The sequence below is a fragment of the Vombatus ursinus genome, unplaced genomic scaffold (assembly GCF_900497805.2).
Source record: "Vombatus ursinus unplaced genomic scaffold, bare-nosed wombat genome assembly UNPS02014822.1, whole genome shotgun sequence".
NCBI lineage: Eukaryota > Metazoa > Chordata > Mammalia > Diprotodontia > Vombatidae > Vombatus > Vombatus ursinus.
The window spans coordinates 14,696,517-14,722,151 of NW_020954600.1; the positions used below are offsets into that span (position 1 = coordinate 14,696,517).

Below are 25,635 nucleotides of genomic sequence, written 5' to 3' on the forward strand. Positions count from 1 at the left end.
TTGTTTTGCTTAGAACTAATCCTTCCTTTAATCTACCCTTCCAATTCCTCCCTCCCTCTTCCCATCCTATTTTCCTGTTGAGTGAAATATGTGTGTATGTATTCTTTCCTTTGACAAGTTCAGATGAGAGATGAAGTGTCAGCTGCTCTCCCTATCCCCTCCCTTCTCTTTGTATATACTTCTACTTGTGTACCTTAATTATGTGAGATAATTTTTAACCCAACCTTCTTATCTTTTCCCTCACCACTGTATTACTCTTTACCTCTCTTTCCATTCTCTTCTTAAGATCATCTAGACATGTCTTAAAGACAAGAATCACTTCCAGGCCTCGTCTAATTAGACTCCCTCTGTGACCCCTGATGATGATAAGAGTTCAGAGAAGACATATATATATGTACACACACATACATATATATATACACACACATATATATATACAATCTTCGTATATTTGAATACAAGCCATTTATCCTTCTTTAGTTAATTATCTTGGTTTACCTTTTTCTTTACATCCATGCTTCTATTCATTCCTGTGTTTTGAACTTCAAAGTTTCTACAAAGCTCTGGTTTTTCATCAGGAATGCTTGGCAGTTCTCTATTTCATTAAAGGTCTTTCTTTTTTTTTCCTTCTGTAGCATTATACTCAGTTTAGCTGGATAAGTTATTCCTAATTGTCAAGCCCACATCCTATATTGGTGGCTGCTGAATTATGATCCAAATTGTGGCTCCCCAATATTCGAAATCTTTCTTTCCAGTTCTATGAAGTTTTGTTTTTTTTAAAATTTGACCTGGAACAGAAGTTCCCAAAGTGGGTGATAGTCTCTGGGGGGCACTGGAATAATGAAGGGGGAAGTAGCAGGCTCAGGTGCAATTGGGGGGCATTGAATAAAAATAATGGAATACTGGAAGCATAAGGAAAGAAGAGAAGAAAATTTTGAAAAACCATTCATACACATTTCATCCGTTGTGTAACAAAAGTTAAAGTTGTAGTGATTACATTATTTTCCAAATAAATACAAAATGCAAGTAAAACTGATCAGGTCAAGTACACGAATAGGTCTTAACAAGCAAGTGTTGGCAGATGAGTGTGTCACGCATTGTTGGGAAGTCCAGCATGCATCCGTAGGAATATGTGCATGTAATGACTTGTTTACAGTATGATACTATAACGGTTACATGATGCAATATTGCATCACCCAAATTTCAATGCAGGAAAAAACTCACAAATTCACAATAAATTATCAAATTTAATATGCATCGTTAAAAATATTTTGTATTTTTTTGAAATGATGCAAATTTCAAAGAAAAACATTAAAGAGTTAAAAAAAAAAAAGATTTCCAGGGGAGTACTGAGTAAATTTTTTTTTTTTTTTTTTTAAAGACGGCAGTAGGCCAAATAGATTTGGGAACCTCTGACCTGAAATCTCTGGATTTTGGCTATCATGATCTTGAGAGTTTTCATTTTGGAATTTCTTTCAGGAAACTGCTAGATTCTTGCTATTTCTACTTTGCCATAAGAGATCTGAACAGTGTTCTTTTGAGATTTCTTGAAATGGAATGTCTAGGTTTGTTTGTTGTTGTTGTTGTTGTGTTTTTGGTTGTGGCATTCAGACAGTCTTAATAATTCTTAAATTTTCTATCAGCCTGTTTTTTAGGTCAGTTGTTTTTGCTATGATTCTATTTAATCTCTTCTGTGTACACACACACACACACACACGTGTGTCTGTGTTTTCCCCAGTCTTTTGACTTTGTTATTTCTTGTTACTTCATGGAGTTAGTTACTGGTTTCTGTTGGGTCCATTCTAATTTTCGGGGAGTTTGTTGCTCTGGCAACGTTTTATACATCTTTGTGCCAAGTTGTTAATTCCCTTTCCAATTTTTTCTTCCATAGCTCTCATTTCTTTTCCCATTTTTTTCCCCTCAAGTGCTCTCATTTCTTTTATAAAAACATTTAACTTTCTTGAAAATTAAACAAAAACTCTTGCTGTATCTCTTCCAGAAATTCTAGTTTAGTTTGTGAACAAGCTATGCTTTTCTCTGAGGCTTTGCTTGAAGATGCATTGGAGACATTCTCTTGAGTTTGTGTCCTTGAGCTTCCCTGTCACCACAATAGTTCTAGATTTTATTTTATTTTATTTTTGGCTAATTCTTCCAGTATACCTCTCAACTTCAGGTCCGATATTAGGGCTGAGCTTTGCAATACTTCTGGAAGGAAGATCTGGCCACATCCTATTGCTGCCTTCTTGGGGTATTGAGTATTGGCTTATCCTAGGATCTCAGAGAAAAGGCTGGTCCCAAATTTTCAATGGTCCCAAGGTGGTTTCAACCAGAGTAAGATCTGATTGCTGCTCCCGGGTCTGAGCCCTGCAAGTTCTTGACATCAAGTTTGGTCTGAGCAAAATCAGAATGTTGCTGGACTTAGTCCCTGTTAACCAGTCAGAACATTCTGTTCATTCAGAATGAGACTTGTAGGCTACCCTTTGGTCCGGGATTCCTGTCCTGGTTATTTCTCTGTAGGATGGACTCTAGATGCTGAAACAGACCCTGATCTGCTCCTGGGGTCGAAGTCACACACTGCTGCTGGTTTCTAAACTACTTCTTTTGGCCCAAGTCCTGCTACTTGGGAATGGCATCTTCCTCACCCCTACCATGCCCCACAAAGGTCCCTAGGTCTGTTCTAGATCTGTGACCTGGGACTGAGTAGTGGACAGCAAAGCTTCCAGTTGGCACCTGTCCCAGGCATGATTCCCTGGTACACAGCTTCCACCCATACTGTTTGTTTGGCCTGATCCCACTCCTAAGCATCCTCAGACCTCTCTACCTCTTTATACTGATCTGAGTTAGACTGTGACTTCTCCCCCATCAGGATTCCATCTGGTGCATTTTCTAAGTCTGTTTGAAGGAATTCTGCAAAGGGGAACCTGGCTGCACTTTTGCTGACCGTCAAGCCACCATCTTGGCTCAACCCCAGGACTCTTCATTGAATTAGGACTTGACTGTGATATTTGTTGTTGCTCTGGAGCAGGATGGACAATGTAGTGCCAGGTCATGCCCATGGTTTAGACTATGGGCAGGACCACACAGAGACCAATGGTAAGAGTCCAACAGCAGTAGCTCAGATTCTGCCATTGTGGAAAAGCATTCTGGTCTTGGATCTATGGGAGTGGTGGCCAGGCTAGTTCTGAGATTCTTTCCCTCCTAAGGTCCGTGAGGGAAAGCAGCCTCAACTTCAGCTAGGGTCCCAGTTCTGATGCTTAAGCATCATCAAACTGGGCTCCCTTTGTCTTCACCCTTCTGCTGGCCCTATATCCCTCTAACATTACAGTCTCTTTAAAATTTTGTCAAAAGTACATTTTATTGCTATCTTTTGTTTTTAGATTGCTTAGATTCCCTCTATAGTTTTTCCCCTCTCAGACAACTGTACCTTATAATGAATTTTTTTGAAAGGAGGAAGAGGAAAAAAAATTCAGCAAAACTGAATGACAAATCCTTTGATCCAGCAATACCACCTACTAAGTCTGTATCCCAAAGAGATCCAAAAAAAAAAGGGGAAAAGGACCTAGTTGTACAAAAATATTTTTATCGGGTCTTTTTGTAGTGGCAAAGAATTGGAAATTGAGGGAATCCCTATCAACTGGAGAATGACTGAACAAGCTGTCGTACATGAATGTAATGGAATACAAGCAATACGAGAATATAAGAAATGATGAGCAAATTTCAGAAAAACCTGTAAAGATGTGAACTGATGCAAAGTGAAGTGAGCAGAACCAGAGAGCATTGTACACAATAACAGCAATACTGTACAATGATCAGCTATAAATAACTTAGCTATTCCCAGCAATACAACCATCTAAGACAATTCCAAAGGTCTCATGAGGAAAAATGCTATTACATACAAAGAAAAAAACTGATGGCGTCTGGATACAGATTGAAGCACACTATTTTCACTTTATTTTTTTTCATGTTTTTTTTTTTTCTTTTGGTCTGTTCCTTCTTTCACAACATGACTAATATGAAAATGTTTTACATGACTTCATGTATATATAACCTTCATTAAACTGCTTATCTTGGGGGGAGACAGAAAATCTGGAACTCAAAATTTTGAAATTAATGTGAAAATCTGTCTTTACATGTAATTAGAAAAAATACTATTTTAAAAAACTGAATGACACATGGAGAAAGTCTATTACATGTAGTGTTTCACACCTGTGGATTCCAACTTCTGCAAAGAAGCATGGGAGATGTCTTCTCATATCTTTTCTTTCAGCCAAACTTGTTCTTTATAATTTCAAAATTATTTTGTGGTGGTTGTACTTTCCATTTACATTGTTCTGCCTCTGTTTACTCTAGTTTGCATCAGTTCATGCAGTTCTTTAGAAGGTTCTCTCTGTATTCACCATGCCTTTTTTGCTTACAGCAAAATAAAATATTCCATTATATTAATGCATTACAATTAGTTTATCCATTCCCCAACTGATGGCCATCTACTTTATTTCCAATTCTTCGCTATAATAAAAAGTGTTAATAAAGATTTTAGTGAAGGGAATTTCCAGGGTGAGAACACTGTTATGGTAAGGGAGAAAGTCCTGGAAGTAAGAAGTAGATTCCAAAGAGGAATAACTACCAACTCATATGCTTACTTTCTCATCTATACGTAATTTTTTGAGGGTAATCTACTCATGCATAAAGACCATCCTTGATGAGAGGGAAATTGGAAGGCTTTCCCTAGTGATATTCCACAGTAAACTCAAATCTTTATGAGTACACTATGTAAAGAATGCATAATAAATATTTAAAGAATGTGTACTCCTAAGCAGTAGAAAAAACACTAGATCTGGAGTAAAAAGATCTAGATTTGAATCTCTGCTCTGCCAAATATTACCTGTGTGACCTTGAGTTTCAGTTTCCTTACATATTTTCAAATCCATCTATCCAGCCCCAGCCTCTTTACTGACCTTCAGTCTCCATATCCAGCTGCCTCTCAGACATCTTGAACTAGATGTCAAGGAGACCTCTTGAACTCATCATGTCCAAAACAGAATTCATTATCTTTCTCCCTAAGCCCTCCCCAACTTCAACCATTGCCATTACTGTACAGGGCAACTCCATCCTCCCAGCCCCTCAGGGGTTCTCAATATAGAAGTCTTCCTGCACACCTTACCACCTCTCACCTCCCCCCCCCAACCATATCCATTTTGTTACCAAGGCCTGTCAATTCTGCCTTTGTAAGATTTCTCAAATAAGACCCTCTTCTCTCCCCTTGATACTGGCAACAGTCTGGTACAAGCCCTTATCACTTCTTACTTGGACTAATATAAAGTCTGCTGGTCTGATCATATCCCTCCCTCCCTTACTCAATAAACTCCAGTGGCTCCCTACTGTCTCTAGGATCAAATACAAAATGCAGCTTGGCATTCAAAGTCCTTCATAATCCAGCCTCTCCTACTTTTCCAGTATTCTTACGTCTTACTCCCAGGCAAGTGCTCTTTGATCCAGTGACAATGGCCTCCCGACTGTTCCACAAACAAGACATTCCATTTCTTGGCTCTTGAATCATGGAATAAGAGATTTATTGACTAAAATTTTGGACAAGAGAGGTCCTTCACCTATAAGCCAAATAGGACCTCTTCAGTGATATGCAGACCTTTCAGGAGAAAGACCCACACTAACCATTCACTTATACACACTGTGAGCAATGCATGCTCTGCAGTGTACTGAGGAAAAAAACAAAGAATATATCTGCAAAAGAGATTACAATCTAATAATTTTTTTTGCATTGTATGATATTTCAAAGAGACTTAGGACAAGGCATTTGTGTGCCCTAAGCAGGCTTTGCAAACCTCCCAGTGTGTATCGCTCCCTAAAACAATCATTTCCAAATATTTTTGATTGTGTATACCTATAAATAAAATTTTTTTGACCTTCCAAGTACCTCCTTTAAGACTCGGCTCCAGTGCTGCCTTCTATCAGAAATCCTTCAAGATTTGCTCAGCTATTAATGGCACCCCCTACTCCCTATCATTGTTTCCTCAAGCTAGACTGTATCTTAGTGTTCCAAGAGACTAGCACACTGCCCAAGCCATAATAAGCACTTTACAAACGTTTGCTGATTGATACATCGCCTACCACTCACATTCCCAACCCACCTCTCCTTGGCTATTGCTGCTGCCGCTGAGCTTTCATCTGTTCCATCATCACCATCACCACCAACCAAAATTCTTCAAAATAGATGGAGAGGAACAGAAGAAACATGAGGCTGCCCTGATAGTCTTGATGTACAACATCTGTCTGACTGCTGATGACCACTGGCAAGTCTCTGGCTCATTCCAAGTCTGTCCACAGTGCCACTGCTGAAGCCCAGTTGAACTGCTACAACACCCACTCAAGTAAAAGGGCCTCTGGCTGAAACCAGCTGAGCAAGAAGAGGCAGGTTGCAGGGACTTATATTCTTCATACATTCCCACCAACTTTGTTAGCCCCTCAAGTGCACAGTCCCCAGTTTGGAGATTCTGCAACAGAGGCTTTGATTCGTTTGTTCTATCCAATAAATAACTGTGTAATCCAGGGTAAAGAGAATTTTCTGGCATTCCAAATGTTTTTATACTCTTACTGTATTCTCCTTATGTATTTTGTCCTAAGTGGTTGCCTATTTTACTTCTACCCCTAATCAGAATCCCAGGAAGAAGGACCTAAAGAAGGGAAAATCTAGCTATTCTCCTCATTGTATATATTCTTTTCTTCTCAGTTCTTTTTATCGTAATCATTCCTTGTTGAGATTATAGACTTCACAAGACTATTCAAAACACCTTGAAACTATAATTTCAAACCTGTGTTTTTAATATCCTGTCTCAGGAATTCAATTAGGCATAAATAACTGTTCCATTAATTCTACACTAAAAATATCAAAGAAGAATCTTTAGAAATTCTGTTCTTAAAGCAGTGCAAACACCTTCTTGCTGACCTTTTTTCCCCTTTTGGCTAAAAGGAAAGACTCACCAAGGAGAGGGCTGTATAAAGCAGCAACTAATGCAAAACCAAAAACAATCAAATTTTAAAAACAAGAGTTCACACCCACTTTTATGAGAAATTCACATCACTTTTTTCATGCTTTATCAATATAGTTCCCTCCCCAAATATGAGAAGAAAGCTGGAAATGTGAAGAATTCAGTGACTTTTATTAAAATTTCCATAATTATAAGATCAGAAATCTAGACCTGTAAGGAACCTCATAAGCCATCTAATCCAACCCCTTAATTTTATAAAAGAGGGAACAAGGTCCATGAATGTGATTTGCCCAAAGTCACCTAATTATCAAGTATTAGAGATGTAATTTGAACCCTGGGCCTTTGACTCTAGTCATACTGCCCTTTCCACTAACCCATACTACTTCTTTAGACCATTATTGCGTACTTCAGAGGTGTCAAACTCAAAAAGAAATGGATCCCGTGCAGCAAATTGACTTAAAAAAACATTATCTATGTTATACTATGTTTTTATTTATTTTGTTAAATGTTTCCCAATTACATTTTAATATGATTTGCACTTGGGAGTTTTGGGGGAATTTTACAGCTGAGAGTCAATACACAGCAGTGCTGCTTCCTTTTCCTCAAAGTACTCCCTGAATTGTCATCCAAAACCCTCCATTGCCTTGTAGATAGTCTTTAGAATGGTCATGGCTTTTGTAACCCAGAGATCCCAGTGCTGGGCAAACACCCAAAGATATCAAAGGCAGATCCCCAACATACCAAAGTATCTGTCTACAGCATCACTTTTTGTAATAGCGAAAAACAGCAAACAAAACCACTGCTCAATGATTGTGGAATGGCTAAACAAACTGTAATATAGGAATGTAATGGCATATTAGTGCACTTTAAGAAACAATGTATGTGGAGAATACAGAGAAGACATATGAACAGATAAAAAGAGACATCTATGGAACAAGGAAAACAACATATATAACATACTATAACAATGTAAATTCAAAGAACAAAAAAACCTGAAATTTAACATTATGTAATTGTAATGACTAAGTTTGATTCAGAAGAGGGGTACAGATGTGGAACATGACATACTGTCAGACTTAATTATATCCTGGTAAGTTTTGATGATTTTTTTTCTTTCCTCTCACTTTTACTCTTTAAAAAAAAAAAAGGATAACTCTCTGGGAGGGGAAGGAACAAGGGACACATTGAGATAAAGGTAGTCTTAAAATACATCAATAAAGTTAAATTTCCCCCCCCAAAATGATAAGAAATGGTTGAAAAATACATGCAGGATGCATGTAGCCAACATGGTGGTAAATCTCTGAATTATGTTAGGTTAGTCCTTGGGTAATACAATTTCATGCTTTTCAACTTGGTGAGAACTACCAGAGCTTGTACTCTGCCTATACAGCCTTCAATAACCCAGGATTCTCTCTATGCCATAGTGAGACATCAGAGAACGACTCTGAGCACAGAGTCCTTACACAAGGATACATATTTATATATGAACTTACCAAACTTTGTCCGAAGAGGTTTAGGACATCGCTTTTGTAAGTTAAAGACTGTTTCAAATCCAGAGAAATGAAACTATGCATCACAAGAGACAGTTTGACTCTTAGGACACCACTTAAAAACAAACAAACAAAAAAAATCCCACTGAAATTGCCAATGTTCCATTCGATCTGGTTGTCAGAACGTCTGGGAAATAGGTGGGTGAGAAGCATCCTCAAACCACAGCAGAATACTCAAATCTTTCTTACAGAAGAAATCCTGCCATCTGATAGGCATGGAATAGGAAGGATGACTAAGTAGATAATGAGAGCTTGCTTTATGAAGATTACCACAAGCTTGGGATCCCTTAAAGTCTAAGGACTTTAGGGGCAAGTCTGACTAAGGAAATGCTTGAGCTGCTTTAAAAAAGAGGTAACAACTGCTCCATGTTCTTACAATAAGACTTGGTTGGAGCTCTCTTTTAAGTTGCTTTCTATTCTGTCTCCTAATCTCAACCAACCCTCAGTCTGTCTTATGCAAATGAACATGTGAGTACAGTCACATATGCACTCGTGTGCCCACCCACACTCTGGTGACCACATTTACCACATCAACTGATTCGACCTCAACTCTTGTCTCCAGGAAAGCTCTTAGCTGCTGTCCTGTTGGTGAGCTTGGCAATCCTGCTGGCCTATCTATTCATACCTTCCTTAACCTTCACTTAGCTCCATATATTTCCTTCAATCCAGACTTCAATCGCCTTGCCTAAGACAGGATAAAGTTCTTTCCCAAAGTACTTCAAATGAATTTCCCAATTTTTCTAGAACAATTTTTGTATTATTTTTCAGAAACCACTAAGAAAGAAAGTGCTAGCTATGACCAGCCCACTCTCCACCCCTCACCCCAACCCCCAAGGAAGCTAATAGCAATGTAGCATCCACTCCAGCAAGGTAACCACTTTCTCCTGAAAAAGCCATTTGAAATTAAGACACATGTCACCTACAGACCAATATTTTCTATCCCATTCCCATCTCTGTGCCTACTTTAATTAAAAAAAAAAAACAACAAAAACTTAAAACTGATAATCCCTCTAGAAATTGTTATGATAGTGCTAAATTACAATCATGACTGCCAATGTAAAATTTTACCTGATTTATTTTTTTTATCAGAAGCATCATCCAAAGTAGATAAAACAGTGGAGATGCTCTTTTGAAGATCATTACTACATCCTCCAGAATCTTCATCATCAGAAGAAAATGAAGGTAAAGCTTCAAAGTTTTTCTTGAGTTCATCAATTTTTCTAGAAGGACTAAAGCCCCCAGCTTCAGACACTGCAGGTGAAGTAGATGAAGTCTTTGGGAGTTGGGTGTGGCAAGGTGCACGAACAACCTGGGTCCCTGGCCGCCTAGTCCGATTTGGCATTCGTACAGCAGGGGCTGAAAACTGCTGTTTGGGTCCAGATTTCAGAAAGTCTAAAAAAGAGGCAATAAATCCTGTTTTCACTTCTGGCTGCTTCTCCTCAACTTCTCTGATCTTCTGTCTCATTTTTTCTTGATGCTGATAACCATCATGACAACATTCTGAACTAGGAGAAGAAAATGGCAAGCATGTATCTGTGCCCCTGGAATTCTGACGTTTATTCTGTGGGGGCCATTTTACCTGTTTCTGGTTACTATTGTTATCATCCTCCTTCATTAGCCCTTTAACTGTAAGTTTTTTCTTCTGAAGGTTGAACTGTATTATATCTTGGTCGTCATCTTCAGTCTTGACACTGATCACATCCCCAGGCTGTGCCATAGCCATTAGAGGAAGTGAGACTTTATTCTGGGACCCTGTGGCACTATTGTCACTAGCCATATGAAATTCATTCTCTGAAACGGCCCGTTCTCCACTTAGACTTTTGCTGCTAGTAACCACCTCTTGGTCTCTCTTGTTTAACAGGCCATCAGTGGGTACTTCACTGTCTTCTTCAGATTCATGAGTGATACGAGAGGTTTTGTTCACTGTTTCAGAGCATTGCTGCTGCTCCTCAATTGCTGAGGAGCTGATATTTTGATCAGAAGTTTCAAGATGCTTTTGATCGAGGTTCATATTCTTTGAATGAATTATAGGTATGGATGAAAGATTTATGGTAATTTGGCCTCCATTTAAGGAAATATTATTGAGATTCTCTGATTTTCCAACCAACGCTGTCAGAGAGTTGAAGTCTGGAGTCACATGCCTAATATCTGTTGATTGCTGAAAATGGGATTTAGGGTCATCACCATTCTCAACTGTTGGAAGTGTTTCACTTGCAGCTGATTTGGCAAAATCAGATGGTGTAACCCCACAAGCAGCAGCAGTAACTGCTAAGATATCATCGTTTGATAAAATGTTTCTCTCATCACTGAGAAGTATTGACTCTGCAAAACACATGGAACCAAGGGAAACAAAATGATTCTTTGAATCATGTTGATTTGGTTGATTAAAAATGCCTTTTGTTGCCAGATGTTGTTGTAATGGTTTAGAAGGTTCTGAAAGATCCATTTTAATAACCTCAGAATTTTGAGGATGAAGCTGCTGCTGAGAATGTCCACCACTGCTTTGAATAATAGGGCTGTCCATTTGAAGGAATGGATGTACTATTTGCTGAGAACTCTGAACAGGCTGTATCTGTGTCGATATCTTGCCTTGGCCTAAGCCTGTCTGTAAAACTGACTGTTGAAAAATCTGCAAGTCATACCCAGACTCTAGAAGTACCTGTGAATTAGGCAAGGGTAGCTGATGAACTTGTCTTAAAGCATTAGTCTGAATTTGAATCTGTGGTGAAGGGTGAATGGCCTGACTATGCTGTTCTTGGACTTGCACTTCATGAACCTTAGGCAGAAGAGGATGTTGCTGGTTTAATTCTTTTGTATTTGTGTTTACTTGTGAAGTCTGCATTAAATTAGATGCTTTCTTAACATCATGGCTTGACACATTAGGCATTGACCCAATTGACTGGGTAAGGTGTGTCATAGAGCTGACCATTCTTTCCTCCTTTTCTTGCTCTTGCAGACTAACAACAACAACTTGATCTTCAAGGCAAGAATTACTTCTAATTACACTCTGAGGATATCTATCGTCTGCCTTTGAAATTCTGTAAGATGGATCTTGAACATTAATTTCTCCATCAGGCAGCCTTTGGGTTGGTGATTCAAGAGATGCTGGCTGTTGTAACACTTGTAAATCTTGCACTGGAAAATCATCTTCTTGTTTTGAGGATGTATACATAGTAGAATCAGGCTTCCTTTTAGCATAAGATTTTGCATCAGAGGAAGGTCTATTATTTTGTAAGGTTTGTGAATGAACAGGGGATGTAAAAGATGACTGGGCAGTTGTCAAAAATTTATGTGACTGTGGTGACGATGATCCTTGGGTCTGAGCACTTTGAGAAGAATGCATAGAAATATAATTCTGGGTTGAACTAGAAGCTGGCAAATTTTGAACTTGAGGTGAAGAAGAAAATGGAAGAGAAGATGATGTTAATGTTAGAGACTGACCTGAAGTATAGTTTTCTGAAGGGCTACCAGCCGACAAAACTTGTGATTGAGATGAGAAACTAACCTGTGATTGACTGACAGTAGATAAACCCTGAGAGTGACCAGAAGAATAGCTCTGAGACTGGCTAACTGAAGAAATATCTCTTGTTTGAGTAGAGTAGTTCTCATTTGTAATTGAAGATAAAACCTGTTGTTGATCAGAGGAGTAACTACTTGTCTGACTTTCAGAAGTTACTGTTTGAGATTGCCCAGAAAAAGTCAGTGTTTTATACAAGGGTGGCAACTTCTCAGCTTTATTGTGTGTATAAACCTGTGAATGAACAATAGATGGCACATTATGTGACTGCGTGGAAGCATAATTTTGGGACTGGCTAACTGATAAAAGGCTGGGTAGCTGAGCTGTAGAATAAATTTGTGCTTGGCCTGATATCACAGAACTCTGGTTGTGTAAAGATTTGGAATAGCTTTGTTTTAGCACAGGAGGCACCACACTTTGAGGTTTAGGGGTCTTAGTTGACCTTGGTGGTTGCTTTGTAGAACAGTTTTTTACTTTTGAAGTAGGAAGATAGCTGGGTGATGGAACTGTAGATGGGTAAGACTGAGCCAGTCCCACTGAGACCTGAGAGGTCTTCTGTTGTGGTCCTCCATTGCTCACCTGAGTAGAATCTCCAATTGGGTTACAAGATAAAGATGGCTGCCTGGTTGTATCCTGAAAATCAGCTACACTTGCATTTGAAAAATAACTAGGTAAGGAATGCTGTGAACCAGTCAGTTGTGCCTGAATAGACTGAGTATTTGAAGGCCGCTGATGGTGTTTAATAACACTACATTCTCGAAGAACTCTTTCAATGGATGTAGGAGAACCAGTAAAGACTGATGAGCTATAGGCTTGAGAAGCCTGCTGGGCTCCTCCGAGGGGTGAAGACAACAAGCTAAACTGAGGTTGTAAGAGATGGGGTGCAGACTCTTGAGCTGAACGATATGTAGAAGACTGAGGCGGTATACTGGTACTTAACACAGAACTGCCCAGGCGTTCAAATGCCAAAGCAGTTGGAATAGTACCCTGTGAAGTCTTGATTTGTAGCAAAGGGTCATGAGGATTTAAAATACCATTTGAAGTATTATTGAAAGTTGAATCTTGAAGTGTCAGAGGTGGGGTGGTAGCAAAGTTTCTATTGCTGAAGGTGTTGGGATGCTGATAAGTGGAAAGAGTGGATGTTGATGGAAACGTTCCAGTGGTTGGCAAAGCTCCAGTAACAAACAGCTCAGTTGTTGAGGAATGCATACCTATGAGGAGAAAAAAAACACAACCGGTATTTATAAAAGGATAGCACAAACAAATAAATATCTACTATGTAATATAGATTTTATAACAAAGAAAAATTCTCTCATATACCTTACATCCTTGCCTATGAGGAAAAAAAAATACTGATAGGAATAACTCTTGAAAATTAATGAACTTTAAAATTCACTATCCAAAAGTACTTAGTTTTATTAAATCAGAAATTCATATATGCAATTTTTAGTTCACATGACTGGGTATCTAATTGGAATTCACCTATTTTTACAACAGGGTAATTAAATAATTATAAAGCCAAGTACACATATTATATAGGTACACATTTTCACCTTCAAAAAGAATCTAGCCAAAAAACAAATTATAAAGTTAACTAAAAGGAGCACAAAAATTATAATAATTGAATTAACATTAAGCTGCCCACAGTCTAAGTGACAAATACATTTTAAATATTAAGCTTAAAATACTAACGGGTTTCTGTTGTCAAAACAAACATGTTTTTCTTACATTTTAAATTTGAAATTTATTACTACTTATAAAAAAAATATTACAAGAGATGCATGACAGTAAATAAAATGTGAGAAAATATTAAAGCATATGCTTTGGAAGTATTCCATAGCCCTAATATTTAGGTTCCACTTCTTATTTCAATTCCCCTTCCTCTGTTAAATGTCAAAAAATGCTTCCTCCTCACAAAGATGAGAAAATGTCTAGCACAGCACTAGCAACAGTAGGTACTCTTAACAGGTAGTTTTTAACTATTAAATGACTATATAAACAGGCTACATGGCAATACAAGGCAATAGCAATTGAAACCTAAATTAATTTAAAATTGTATTTATGTGATTGTCTTACCATATTGATATATTAATTGTCATTAATAACAGAATGCCCTAAAACCAAAGGAACATGACACAGTGAAGAGAATGGTGGGCTTTGGAGTCAAAAGACTTGGGTTCACATGCTTTTTTTTTAACACCTGGACAAATCCCTTAACCTTTGTGCACTGTAGGCAACTCCCCAGAGTTTATCTAGTAAGCCAAAACAGATTATGATATGTGATAGTAGAGGGAGTCACATCAGGAGATCTCCATGCCAAAAGATTCTTTATATATTCCTTTGCAGGTTCCCTAGATAGATGTGTTGTATAAAAATGCAGAGAGGTATGGAAAAAAAGGGAAGTGGTACACAGCAAACCTGTACGCTATAACAGGAGATTTTAAATTCTGTGATTTCCCCATTCCCACAATAAAGACCCATTCACCACCACCCTCTCTGCCCAAATTTAATTCCCCAGCCATGTTTAATACCAATCTCCAACTTTACGAAACATAATGGCAGCTGTGACCTAACAGGTATGTACTATGTGGTGTGGACAGCAGATTTCCAAAGATAACTGAGAAGATGAGGGAGGAGTTGGGGTCTCATGATACCATGGTAATCCATCCTGATCCTGTAAAGTGATCAAATACCTTCAGCTTTCACTCAACAAATGAACAGTATAGATTAATGTAAATGGAGTTCTAAAGGCCATCTTGTTCATCTCAGCATAAAACAGGTGGTAAACATTGTTTGCACTTGACATCCTCAACTGGAGATACCACTTATCTCTGCTCTACACTACTATTTTGTGTAGAGAATACTGCATTTGGAGAGCCAGGAAAGACCTGGGTTTGAACCTCAATACACATAGTTATTTCACAGGATTAGAGTAAGGAAAGAGCTTTGTAAACTTTGAAGTGTTTGGGGCAGCTAGGTGGTGCAGTGAATAGAGTACCAGCCCTGGAGTCAGGAGGACCTGAGGTCAAATCCAGCCTCCGACACCTAACCCTTACTAGCTGTGTGACCCTGAGCAAGTCACTTAACCCCAACTGCTTCACAAAAAAAAAAGAAACAAAACAAAACTTTGAAGTGTTCTTTCGATTTCAGATATTATCAGAGTGCTCTCTTTCAAGTTTCTTGGACAAATGTCTTTCTTAGGCACTTGAGGGCCTATATGGTTATTAACATTATTACGCTATTATGTGTCCTATACCTCTTCCAATCTCTGCACAATGGCTTTTTGTTTAAATCAAATGAACTTTAAAGGAGAACCTAGATAAATTTCTGGTGGCTTCACCAAATTTAGTAAAAAGAAAAGTTCCATAGTGTGTATAATACATGGTTATAATGAGGCATTAAGATATTATGAAGTCATTGTTCCCTCCTTCCATCCCCAAGATCACTTTTATTTCACAACGAGAAACTGTAGAAAACATTTCCATTCTGTTTCATGCTTTGAAAAATCTATTAAAATTACTTAAATTGGGCACTGGTAGGTAACTCAGCGTAACTATGAAAAAATCTCACTTGCCTATATTCTGGGATTCAAAGGCCTAGAACTTGAATTCAATTCTATTATAAGCTTGATACTGATTACAACAATGATTTTAAAAATTAAAAACTTAATAAAAAAGAATTTTCTTTATGTTAGAATTTTTAAATTAATGTAAACAAAATACAGATATTTACAAAGAAGGTATTAATTATTCTTTTAAGTAAGTAAAAAAAGTCTTCTGTTCATTTTAAATATATACACACACACCTGAAGCAGAGCTTATTTCCCTGAAAAAGACAGAAGAAAATGTAACTCTACTTAAAGCCTGGATAACAAGCTTCAAACTAATTTTTTTATACACTGAATTTAAATCTGCAACATAAAAAGACTTTAAGAGAGGGGGGAAAAGCTTTTCTACAGTGTTACTTTAATGAGATGATGAGAAATTGTAGTTCAGACATTTTATTTGAAGAACTTGGCTATATTTCTTTTATTCATTACTTGATGATATTTGCACTATTATTTTTATTTTCAAAATTTCTCATTCATAATCTAGGTACCAAGGTTAAAAAGCCTTAAAGATACCAAATGTTTTTAGAAATATTAAGAAAAATGAGATAAAACAGAAGGGAAAAAACCTCACACAAATCATAGATCTGAAATGAACTAATTTTTAGAATAGCATATTGTGATAGCTTTGCTTAATAAAATGACTGTTTTGTGTTTTGGGAAGTATTTTGTATAACTTACAAAAATTAATCTTCCACAACTCTTTACTATGCTACACACAAAGCCCACAAGCAGAAAAATAAATCAGATCAAATCTTTTCTACTTAGAAAAGTGATGCTCCTCCTAAAGGGAGAAAGAAGCTAGAACTAAACACTACTAAAAGGGGAGATAGATGGATAGATAGACAAACAGATATCTATATACCTATATATATAGATATATACACACATATATACGTGTACACACACAAGAAAACCTAGAATTTTAAACTTGTCACACCTCACCACTGCCAAAAATATTTAAGCTTTTAAATCAAATGCCACAAACGTTTAAATGCTGCTTATAAGAAATTCTAGGTTCTACAGGTTTCTAAGGTATTAATACTATGAAATCCCTTTCGAGTACAATTAATTCCCTCTGCCACACATGTGATAAGTGGTCATTCAACCTTTGTTCAAAGATACTTAATGAACTCACTGACTCCAGGTGGAGCCCATTAAGCCCAAGGATAAGTTTAATTCAGAGTCAACAAATCTCAGCTTTAGAAGGGACCACAGAGACCATTCTAATTGAACCCATACCTGAACTATTTCCTTAAAAAAATTATTTGGAAGATTTTTTTCCTTACATCAAACCTAAATCTTCCTTTCTATAACTCTGACTAGCCAGCATGTCCCCTACTAAGGATACTGGATTTGGAAACACAGAACCAGAGTACAAATCTCATTTCTGCTATGTATCACTACCTGTATGACACAAGGCAAATCATTTAACCTCTTCAGGCCTCAGTTTCTTCATCTTTAAAATGAGGTAGTTAGACTAGATGAACTCTTAACAATTCTTCTACCTCTACACTGATGGTGTAGAATAAACCTAATCACTTTTCCATGTGATGGCCCCACAAGTACTTGAAGACAGTTATTATCCTACTCCCCTTAAAGCCTTTTCTTCTCCAGGCTAAATATCCCTAACTCTGTAAACTCATTCTCACATGGCCTAACTTCCAGGCTATTCATCATTCTACTGCCTCCCTCTAGATACAAGTTAGCTTCATTAATGTCATTTCTACCATGTGGTACACAGAACTAATGACAATACTTTCTGAGGTCAAAACAAAGCAGACTACAACAAGACTATCACCTTCCTCACAGGCTCATCTATGCCAGCCTGCTAATTTTATAGATGAGGATTTTACAAATGAGGAAACTGAGGCCCACAGAGATGAAGGGAATTATGGTATATAGGTAGTAAGTGTGGCATAGCTGACATTTGAACTCAGCTCCTCTGACCCCAAATCCAGTGTTCTTTCCACAATAACACAGTGCCTCTCCCACAAATCACAGTCCTGGAAATTAATAAGCCTCTTGACAGAGTCTAAAATTATATTCTCATTTTGAATACTGTATCACATGAGGATTAATACTGAACTTTAGCTCAGTCAAGAGGACTGAGTTCAAAGCCCCGGCTTTGCTCTTTACTGCTAGTGTGAGGCTGGGCGACTTCTCATGGCCTTGGTTTCCTCATTTGTAAAATGACCTCTATAGGTCCGTCCAGGTCTAAATCTGTAATCCTATGGAAATTACATGACCTGAGAACTGGAAAGGAGCTCATCAGTCATCGAAGTTCAATCCATACATGAAAGGAACCCTCTCTACAACTATGGCAGTACCAGGACGGGAGGAAAACATATCTGACCTTCCACTATAGTAATTCTAACAAAAACCAAATGAAGTTGATTTGACATGACCTATTGTTGATGAAGCCGTACTGGCTGCTTGTGATTACTACTTCCTTTCCTAGATCCTCACTGACTGTTCTCCTAATGACACATTAGAGAGTTTTGTCAGGAATCAAAGTCAAGCTCACTGGCCCATAATTTGAAGACCATACTCAATTGCTTTTCAAGGTCGAGACCTATTCCCTTCTCTAATCATTTGGTATCTCTACTATTCTTCACCTTTTTTCAAATATAGTAACAGCGTTTCAGCTATCTTACCTGTCAGTACTTTGAATACCTTAGAATGGAGGTACTTCATTTGAACCAGATGAGTTGAATTCACAAACAGCAACTGGGTGCTACCTCCTTACCTTGGATTTCAATTCTCTATAAGCTACTTTTCTTCTGGACTTTCTAATCCAAATACTATTTTCTCCTTGGAAGAAAGAACAGAAGCAAGGAGTAGCTGTGCCTCTTGCCCTCTGTTATCATGCCTTCACAGTGGCCCTATTCCTTCTCTGATCTTCTTTTTCACTGATATAGCCCAAAAAAGTGCTATTGCCATGATGAGCTCTTCTCTCTAGCCTCACTTAATATCCTTGCTCAAGCACTCCTGACACCATTTTTTTAAAATAAGATCTTATTTTTTCCAGTGACCGAGTTCCATATTTTCTCCCTCCCTTCCAGAGCTCTTTCTTCCCTAAGACAGTAAATAATTTGATATAGGTTATATATGTGCAATCACGTAAAACGTATTTCCATATTAGTTATGTTGTAAAAGAAGAAACAGACCAAAAGAAAACAATGAAAACAATGAAGAAAGTGAAAACAGTATGTTTCAATCTGCATTCAAACCCCATCAATTCTTTCTCTGGATATGATAGCATTTTTCCTCATGAGTCCTTTGGAATAGTCTTGGATCACTGTATTGCTGAGAAGAGCTAAGTCACTCATAATTTTGATCATTGTACAATGTTGCTGTTATCGTGGACAATGTTCTCCTGGTTTTGCTCACTTCACGTTGCATCATCAGTTCATCTAAGTTTTTCAAGGTTTTTCTGAAATGTCTGCTCGTAATTTCGTACAGCATAACAGTATTCCATTACATTCATATACCACAACTTGTTCAGCCATTCCCCAATTGATGGGCATCCCCTCAATTTCTAATTCTTTACCACCACGAAAAGAGCTGCTATAAATATTTTTGTACAAGTAGGTCCTTTTCCCTTTATTTTGATCTCTTTGGGATAGAGACTAAGGAGTGGTATTGCTGGATCAAAGGGTATGCACAGTTTGATTTGCCTTTGGGCATAGTTCCAAATTGCTCTCCAGAAAGGTTGGATTAGCTCACAACTCTACCAACTGTGCATTAGCATCTCAATTTTCTCACATCCTCTCCAACATTTATCATTTTCCTTTTCTGTCATATTGGCCAATCTGATAAGTGTGAGGTGGTACCTCAGAGTTGTTTTAATTGCATTTCTCTATAATCAATAGTGCATTTTTTCATATGACTACAAATAGCTTTGATTTCTTAATCTGAAAACTGCCTGTTCACATCTTTTGACCATTTATCAATTAGGGCAGACTTGTATTCTTATAAATTTGACTCAGTTCTCTATGTATTTGAGAAATGAGGCCATTATCAGAGACATTTGCTGTAAAAAAATTGTTCTCTAGCTTTCTGCTTTCCTTCTAATCTTGGTTGCACTGGTTTTGTTTATATAAAACCTTTTTAATTTAACATAATCAAAATTACTCCATTTTATATCTCGTAATGCTCTCTATCTCTTATTTGGTCATAAATTCTTTCTTTCTCCATAGATTTGTCAGATAAATTATTCCATGCTCTCCTAATTTGCTTATGGCATCACCCTTTATAGCTAAATCATGTACCCATTCTGAAGTTATCTTGGTACACAATGCACAATGTTGGTCTATACATCATTTCTGCCATACTGTTTTCCAGTTTTCGTCAAATAGTGAATTCTTGTCCCAGAAGCTAGGGTCTTCAGGTTTATCAAACACTACATTACTGTGGTCATTTACTACTGTGTCTTGTGTACCTAATCTATTCCACTGATCCACCACTCTATTTCTTAGCTAGTAACAGATAGTTTTGATAATCGCTGGTTTACATTAAAGGTGACATCTGTTACAACTAGTCCTAACACTATTTTTAAAGGGCCATATCAAATTTTTGTTTTCATCATAAAGAATCTATACTGGATCACAAGTTACTAGTTTGCTGATAAACTTAAAAATTCATAAAATATTACCTGTCTGCCATGATGGAGCCCTGAATTGTGGTAAAAAAGTAGTTCCTGAAGAAGTAGCTGGAGTAGTTCGGGATTCAATAGCAGATAGGAAATTCATTACTGAAGATTCTTTAGTATTAGTGCCAGCACTGTTCATATTAGTATCAAATATTCCAGAAAGACCTACATGTTAAAATAAAATATATTACAAAAATAAATAAATATAGTATCCACCCACATTTACAAAAACAAGTTCCTGCAGTTTAGTATTAATCTGAAATAAAGAAAATTCTTCCCCAATAATGCTGTTTCAATTAAATTAAAATTTACTTTAAAAATTCTACTCTCCTAGGGCTTCGTGGCGCCCACCTGTAATCCCTGCTTAGTGGAAGAAGCTGAAGCCAATATATGACCTGAGCTCATGAGTTCTGAACTGCAACAGGGCTAAAGTCTATGAGGTTTCCATTGTTAAATCCAACACCAAGATGATGAGTGTACAGGAAGCAACAGGCTGCCTAAGGAGGAGTGAATCTACCCACACCAGACATTTTGCAGGTCAAAATTTCTGTGCTGATCAGGAGCGAGATCAGGGTTGGGAGGAGCTATTGTGCTTCCAGCCTGGTCAAGACAGGGAGACCCGGTCTCAAAAACAAACAAAAAAACTACGGTTTCATTTCTCTAAATACCATGTAAAATTTTAAATCTAATAATTATCTTTATTAATTCATTAGTATGATAGAAAGTTTTCATTCTTTTATTTACTTGTGTTTCCTTTCAGTATGGCTCTCTTTCCATCCACATTCACAACTCAAAATATGTGCAGCACTCCCACCCCCGTTCTGAAATCTGCAGGGAGTCATGACAGACTTGACAAGAGAACTGTTACCAGTGGAATGATGGGTGGCAGCATATCCAGGAAGCTGATGAGAGGCGCCATAATTCTGTCTGTGAAGAAGATCCGTTTCAGATTGTGATGAATGTCCTCCTCCATAGTTTAAACTAGAGAATATTAAAAGTAGAGACTGAAGATAACATGTCCCACACCACAAACAGACAAAACTTATGTAAGCCAAAAAGCTTTAACCAATGATTTGATTAACATTACTACAGATATAAATGAACGAAACAAAAGTTAGTTTGATCAAAATAAACAAAGGATCTGTGGTTTTCTCCTATGGAAGGGAAATTCCTGGTAAGGCAACTTCCTCACCAAACAGGGAGTTACTTGAAGCAGCCTAGAGTCAGACAATTTGAACCTAATCTTCCTTACTCCAAACCCAGGATTCTGGCTGCTTTGTCACAATGAAAAATGTTTCAATGACACAAGGAAAAAAGATTAAAAAAGAAGTATGGTATCTATATTTAATATTTTCCTCAAGATCTATCTTAATTGAGAAGTCAGATAATAAAATAAGGAACATGTTTCTGATTTAAGCTAAATAAAAAATTTCAACAAATACCACCTTTAGAGTCTCAAATCAGTTTTAAGCAATAAAATATTTTCATTTGTATATACATATATATGGTACATACACAATTTTACAGATTTTTCTTTCTACTGTCATTTTTCCAGCCCTGCCATTTCAGTTACATTCTAACTAACAAACATTTATTAGTGCTTGTGCCAACTGTGCTAGATGCTGGAGGTACAAAGACAAGAATGCACTCAAGGATTCTCGGAGGTTCTATAAACTTATTTGCATAAATAAAAAAAAATAAAGTTTTGTTTAATTCAAAGCAAAAGTTAAAAAAAAAACTTGCTACATTTTTGAGTCTTCTCCTGAACTCCCCCTCAAACTGCTAGAGGCCTCAGAAATTACCTTTTTTTGTGATATGCAAATTATGTTGTTTAAGGAACACAATGTAAGCTCCTTTATTAAAGGCAGCAACTGTTTGACTACTGTCTATCCCCAAGACCTGGAAAACTGCCTGGCACTCAAGTGCAATAAACACTTATTATCAATGGACTAAACTGAGAAATGTTTTTGTACTTATTTGAATAGGGATATCTAGCATTCTCAGAATTCCCTAAACTTGGAAGGTAAACAATGCCTGCCTTCAAGGAGCTTCCATTCTAATGGTGTGACAACATATGAATAACTAGGTCTGTACAAGAAGGAAATATAAGAAGAGAAGGCTCTAGAAGCTGAGGGGACCAGGAAAGACCTCCTGCAGAAGGTGAGATTAGAACTGAATCTTGAGACGAAACATAACAGTCAAGAAAAAAGATGCAATATAGCCCACATCCCCTCTAGACTGTTCCACAAAGCCCTAGGAAACACACCAAACCAAGCCCTGATCAAGTAATATGAGGAAAATTCACAGTGAGTCTTTTTTCTGGACTAGTTCAACAGAGGTCTTAGGATGCTGGGGACAGGGTCTAGCCAGGAAGACAGAGAAAAGAATCTTCCATTAAGGACTGAGTTGGAGCTTGGGGATATGTACTAGGGCAATAAGAGGTTTGAGATCTAGTACAGAAAAGCCTGTAACTGTGCAGGGCCAAATGGCATGCCTGTCAAACCCTAGAGCTGAATTACAGATCCAGTATGGACCTGGGAAGGAACTTGCACCCTGGAAGTCCAAGGCAGAGAATGTTTGGGAGTCTAAAACTGTGTACTGCGCAAGGAGCAGAAACAGAACATTAGTAAGCAGTCACCGTGTGGCTCTGACCCTTGGATTTTAGATCCAGCTCTCAGCCCAGTTTGAAAACTACAAATGAATAACCAGGTCAGGAGCTCAGGACCCAAGGGAGCCTACAATTCTGTCGTCTTAAACCTGTAAACACAGCCAGCTAGTAGAAAGTATGTGGGGCCAGCAACAATCTAATGAAGATCCAACCAAGGGCAAGTCCATAGTGCTGTTGCCCAGACCCAAATTCAGGTCAGGAGTTTGCAAAACTCAAACCCAGAGAAAGCAGTGATTAGATAAAGCTTACAGGTATGGCCAGCCTGAGCAGTCTAAGCTCACCATTCCCCATAAATGTTATACTTACTTGATTACAAACTCTGATATTCTCTGGTTGGACCATAACCTCTTCTTATTCCATCTTTTTCTATACCTAACTTCTCCTAAACCTACTCCTCCCCATCATTGGGTTTTTTGTCGTTCTTGGTCTTTTTCTTAATCTATTATTTATTTTTGACATTCTTTTCTTTTTAAATTTTGAACTCTAAATTCTCTCCCTCCCTCCACCCACTGGGAAGGCAAGCAATACATCAATTATACATATGAAATCATGCAAAACATTTCCATATCAGTCATATTTCCAAAAAAAGCAAGAAAAATAAAAAAGTGAGAAAATTATACTTCAATTTGCATTCAGAGTTCATAATTTCTCTCTCTGGAGGTGGATAGCATTTTTTCACCATGAGTCCTTTGGAATTGTCTTGGATCACTGTATTGATCAGAGTAGCCAAGTATTTCACAGCTAATCGTCATTACAACATTGCCATTACTATGTACAATGACCTCCCAGTTCTTCTCACTTTACTTTGCATCAGTTCATATAGGTCTTACCATGTTTTCCTGACACTCCCTCCTCAGTCATTTTTTATAGCACAATAATACTCCAGCACAGTCATATGCCACTCAAAATCTCTTGAAAGAAAAAAATCATGTAAGAAAACTGCCCAGATTTTTAGACCCAGGGAACAAACAGAAAATAGAAAGAATCCACTGATAATTTCCTGAAAGAAACTCCAAAATGAAAACTCCCAAGAACATAGCAGCCAAAATCCAGAGCTTTCAAGGCAAAGAAAAAATATCACAAGCAACTGGAATGAAAGAATTCAAATACTAAAGAGCTACAGTCAGGATCATACAAGATTTAGTAGCTACCACTATAAAAAAAAAAGAACTTGGAACATGATATTCTGAAAAGCAAAAGATATAGGCTTAAGACAAAGAATGATTTATTCGGTAAAACTGAATATAAACCTACAGGGGAAAAAACAAAACTTTAATGGAAGAGAGGACTTATAAACATTATTGGTGAAAAGAACCGAGCTAAGCAGAAACTTCAAAATACAAACCTAGGAGAATCAGAAGGGGTAAAAAAGGATGAAACATATACATTCTAATGGAGGAAAGAAGTGTCCTCCCAGAAACCCAATATCAGGAGTCACAGAGGGAATCGAATAAGACAGAGGGCCTTGAAGTGACTTTGTTACATTTTCTTAAAAAGAAAGGAATGGAAGGGAGAAAGAAATACACTAGGGAGAAAAATAGGAAAGGAAGAGTGGAAGAAATTATCTCACATAATCAGAGTATGTAAGTAGAAGATTGTACAAACAAGGAAGAAGGTGTAGAAGAGAGTAGATGACAAATGAACTTTATCTGAACTGGTCAAAGAAGGGAAGCATTCACATACAGCTGGGAGCATAAATGGGGGAGGGCAGAATGGAGAATAAATAGGGTAAATTCAAGAAGGGATGAGTCATAAGCAAAATAAATTCTAACCATAGATGGTGGATCATGGAGTGGGGTTTAAAAAGAAAGGGTAAGAAACTATGACTGAAGGAGACAGGTGGCGCAGTGGAAAGAGCACCAGCCCTAGAGTTAGGAGGACTCGAATTCAAATCTGGCCTCATACACTTGACACTTACTAGCTGTCTGAACCTGGGCAAGTCATTTAATCCCATAGCCTAACCAAAAACAAAACAAAACAGGAAACTGATTGAGCTCTAAGCAAAGAAAAGAAAAGAGGAATAGAAGAACAGAAGCAGATCGAAGTTTTGGACAAACAAAACCAATGCAGCTAAAATGATAGGGGAAGCAGGTTAACTGAGGGAAAAATCTTTGCAGCAAGTTTCTCTGCTAAAGGTCTCATTTACGAGAGATATCGGGAATGGATTCATATTTATATGAATAAGAGCCATTTCCCAATTAACAAAAGTTCAAGAGATATGAACAGGAAGTTTTCAGAGGAAAAAAAATCTAAGCTAGGAAGGGCTATGTTCCAAATCACTAAAAATTAAAGAAATGCTAATCGTCATTACGACATTGCCACCTCACAACCATCAAATTGGCAAAGCTAACCAAAAATTAAAAGACAGGCTGACAATCTATGGAAGTAATTGTTGATAATTCAAAATAAATTAATTAAAAAAAAAAAAGACAGGCTGAAAGAAAACAGATACACACAGCTGGTAAGGCTGTGAATTAGTCCAGTCATTTGGGAAAGTAATCAGAACCACACCCTTCAAATTACTAAACTGGGTATAACCTTTGACCCAACAACACCACCATTAGATCTATTACCCATAAGATCAAAGAAAGAAAAAAAGGATCTCTTTTGTAAATATGAGTATGAAAAAATACTT

General features: G+C 37.5%; 1 protein-coding gene across 3 annotated transcripts in view; it reads right to left on the bottom strand.

Annotated features, from left to right (window-relative positions):
- The window catches only part of QSER1 (glutamine and serine rich 1), an 88,024-nt gene that overhangs the window by 21,540 nt on the left and 40,849 nt on the right, over positions 1-25,635 (bottom strand). For 2 of the 3 annotated variants that reach the window (XM_027837687.1, XM_027837686.1), the window contains exons 1-3: positions 21,201-21,281; positions 20,336-20,497; positions 9,623-13,282 (exon numbers count right to left, since the gene is read on the bottom strand). In XM_027837687.1, coding sequence (XP_027693488.1) covers positions 9,623-13,282; positions 20,336-20,471 — 3,796 coding nt within the window. In that variant the 5' untranslated portion in view covers positions 20,472-20,497; positions 21,201-21,281. Of the gene's footprint in view, positions 1-9,622; positions 13,283-20,335; positions 20,498-21,200; positions 21,314-25,635 lie in introns of those variants that run through there. The other variant, XM_027837688.1, reaches the window with a different exon arrangement.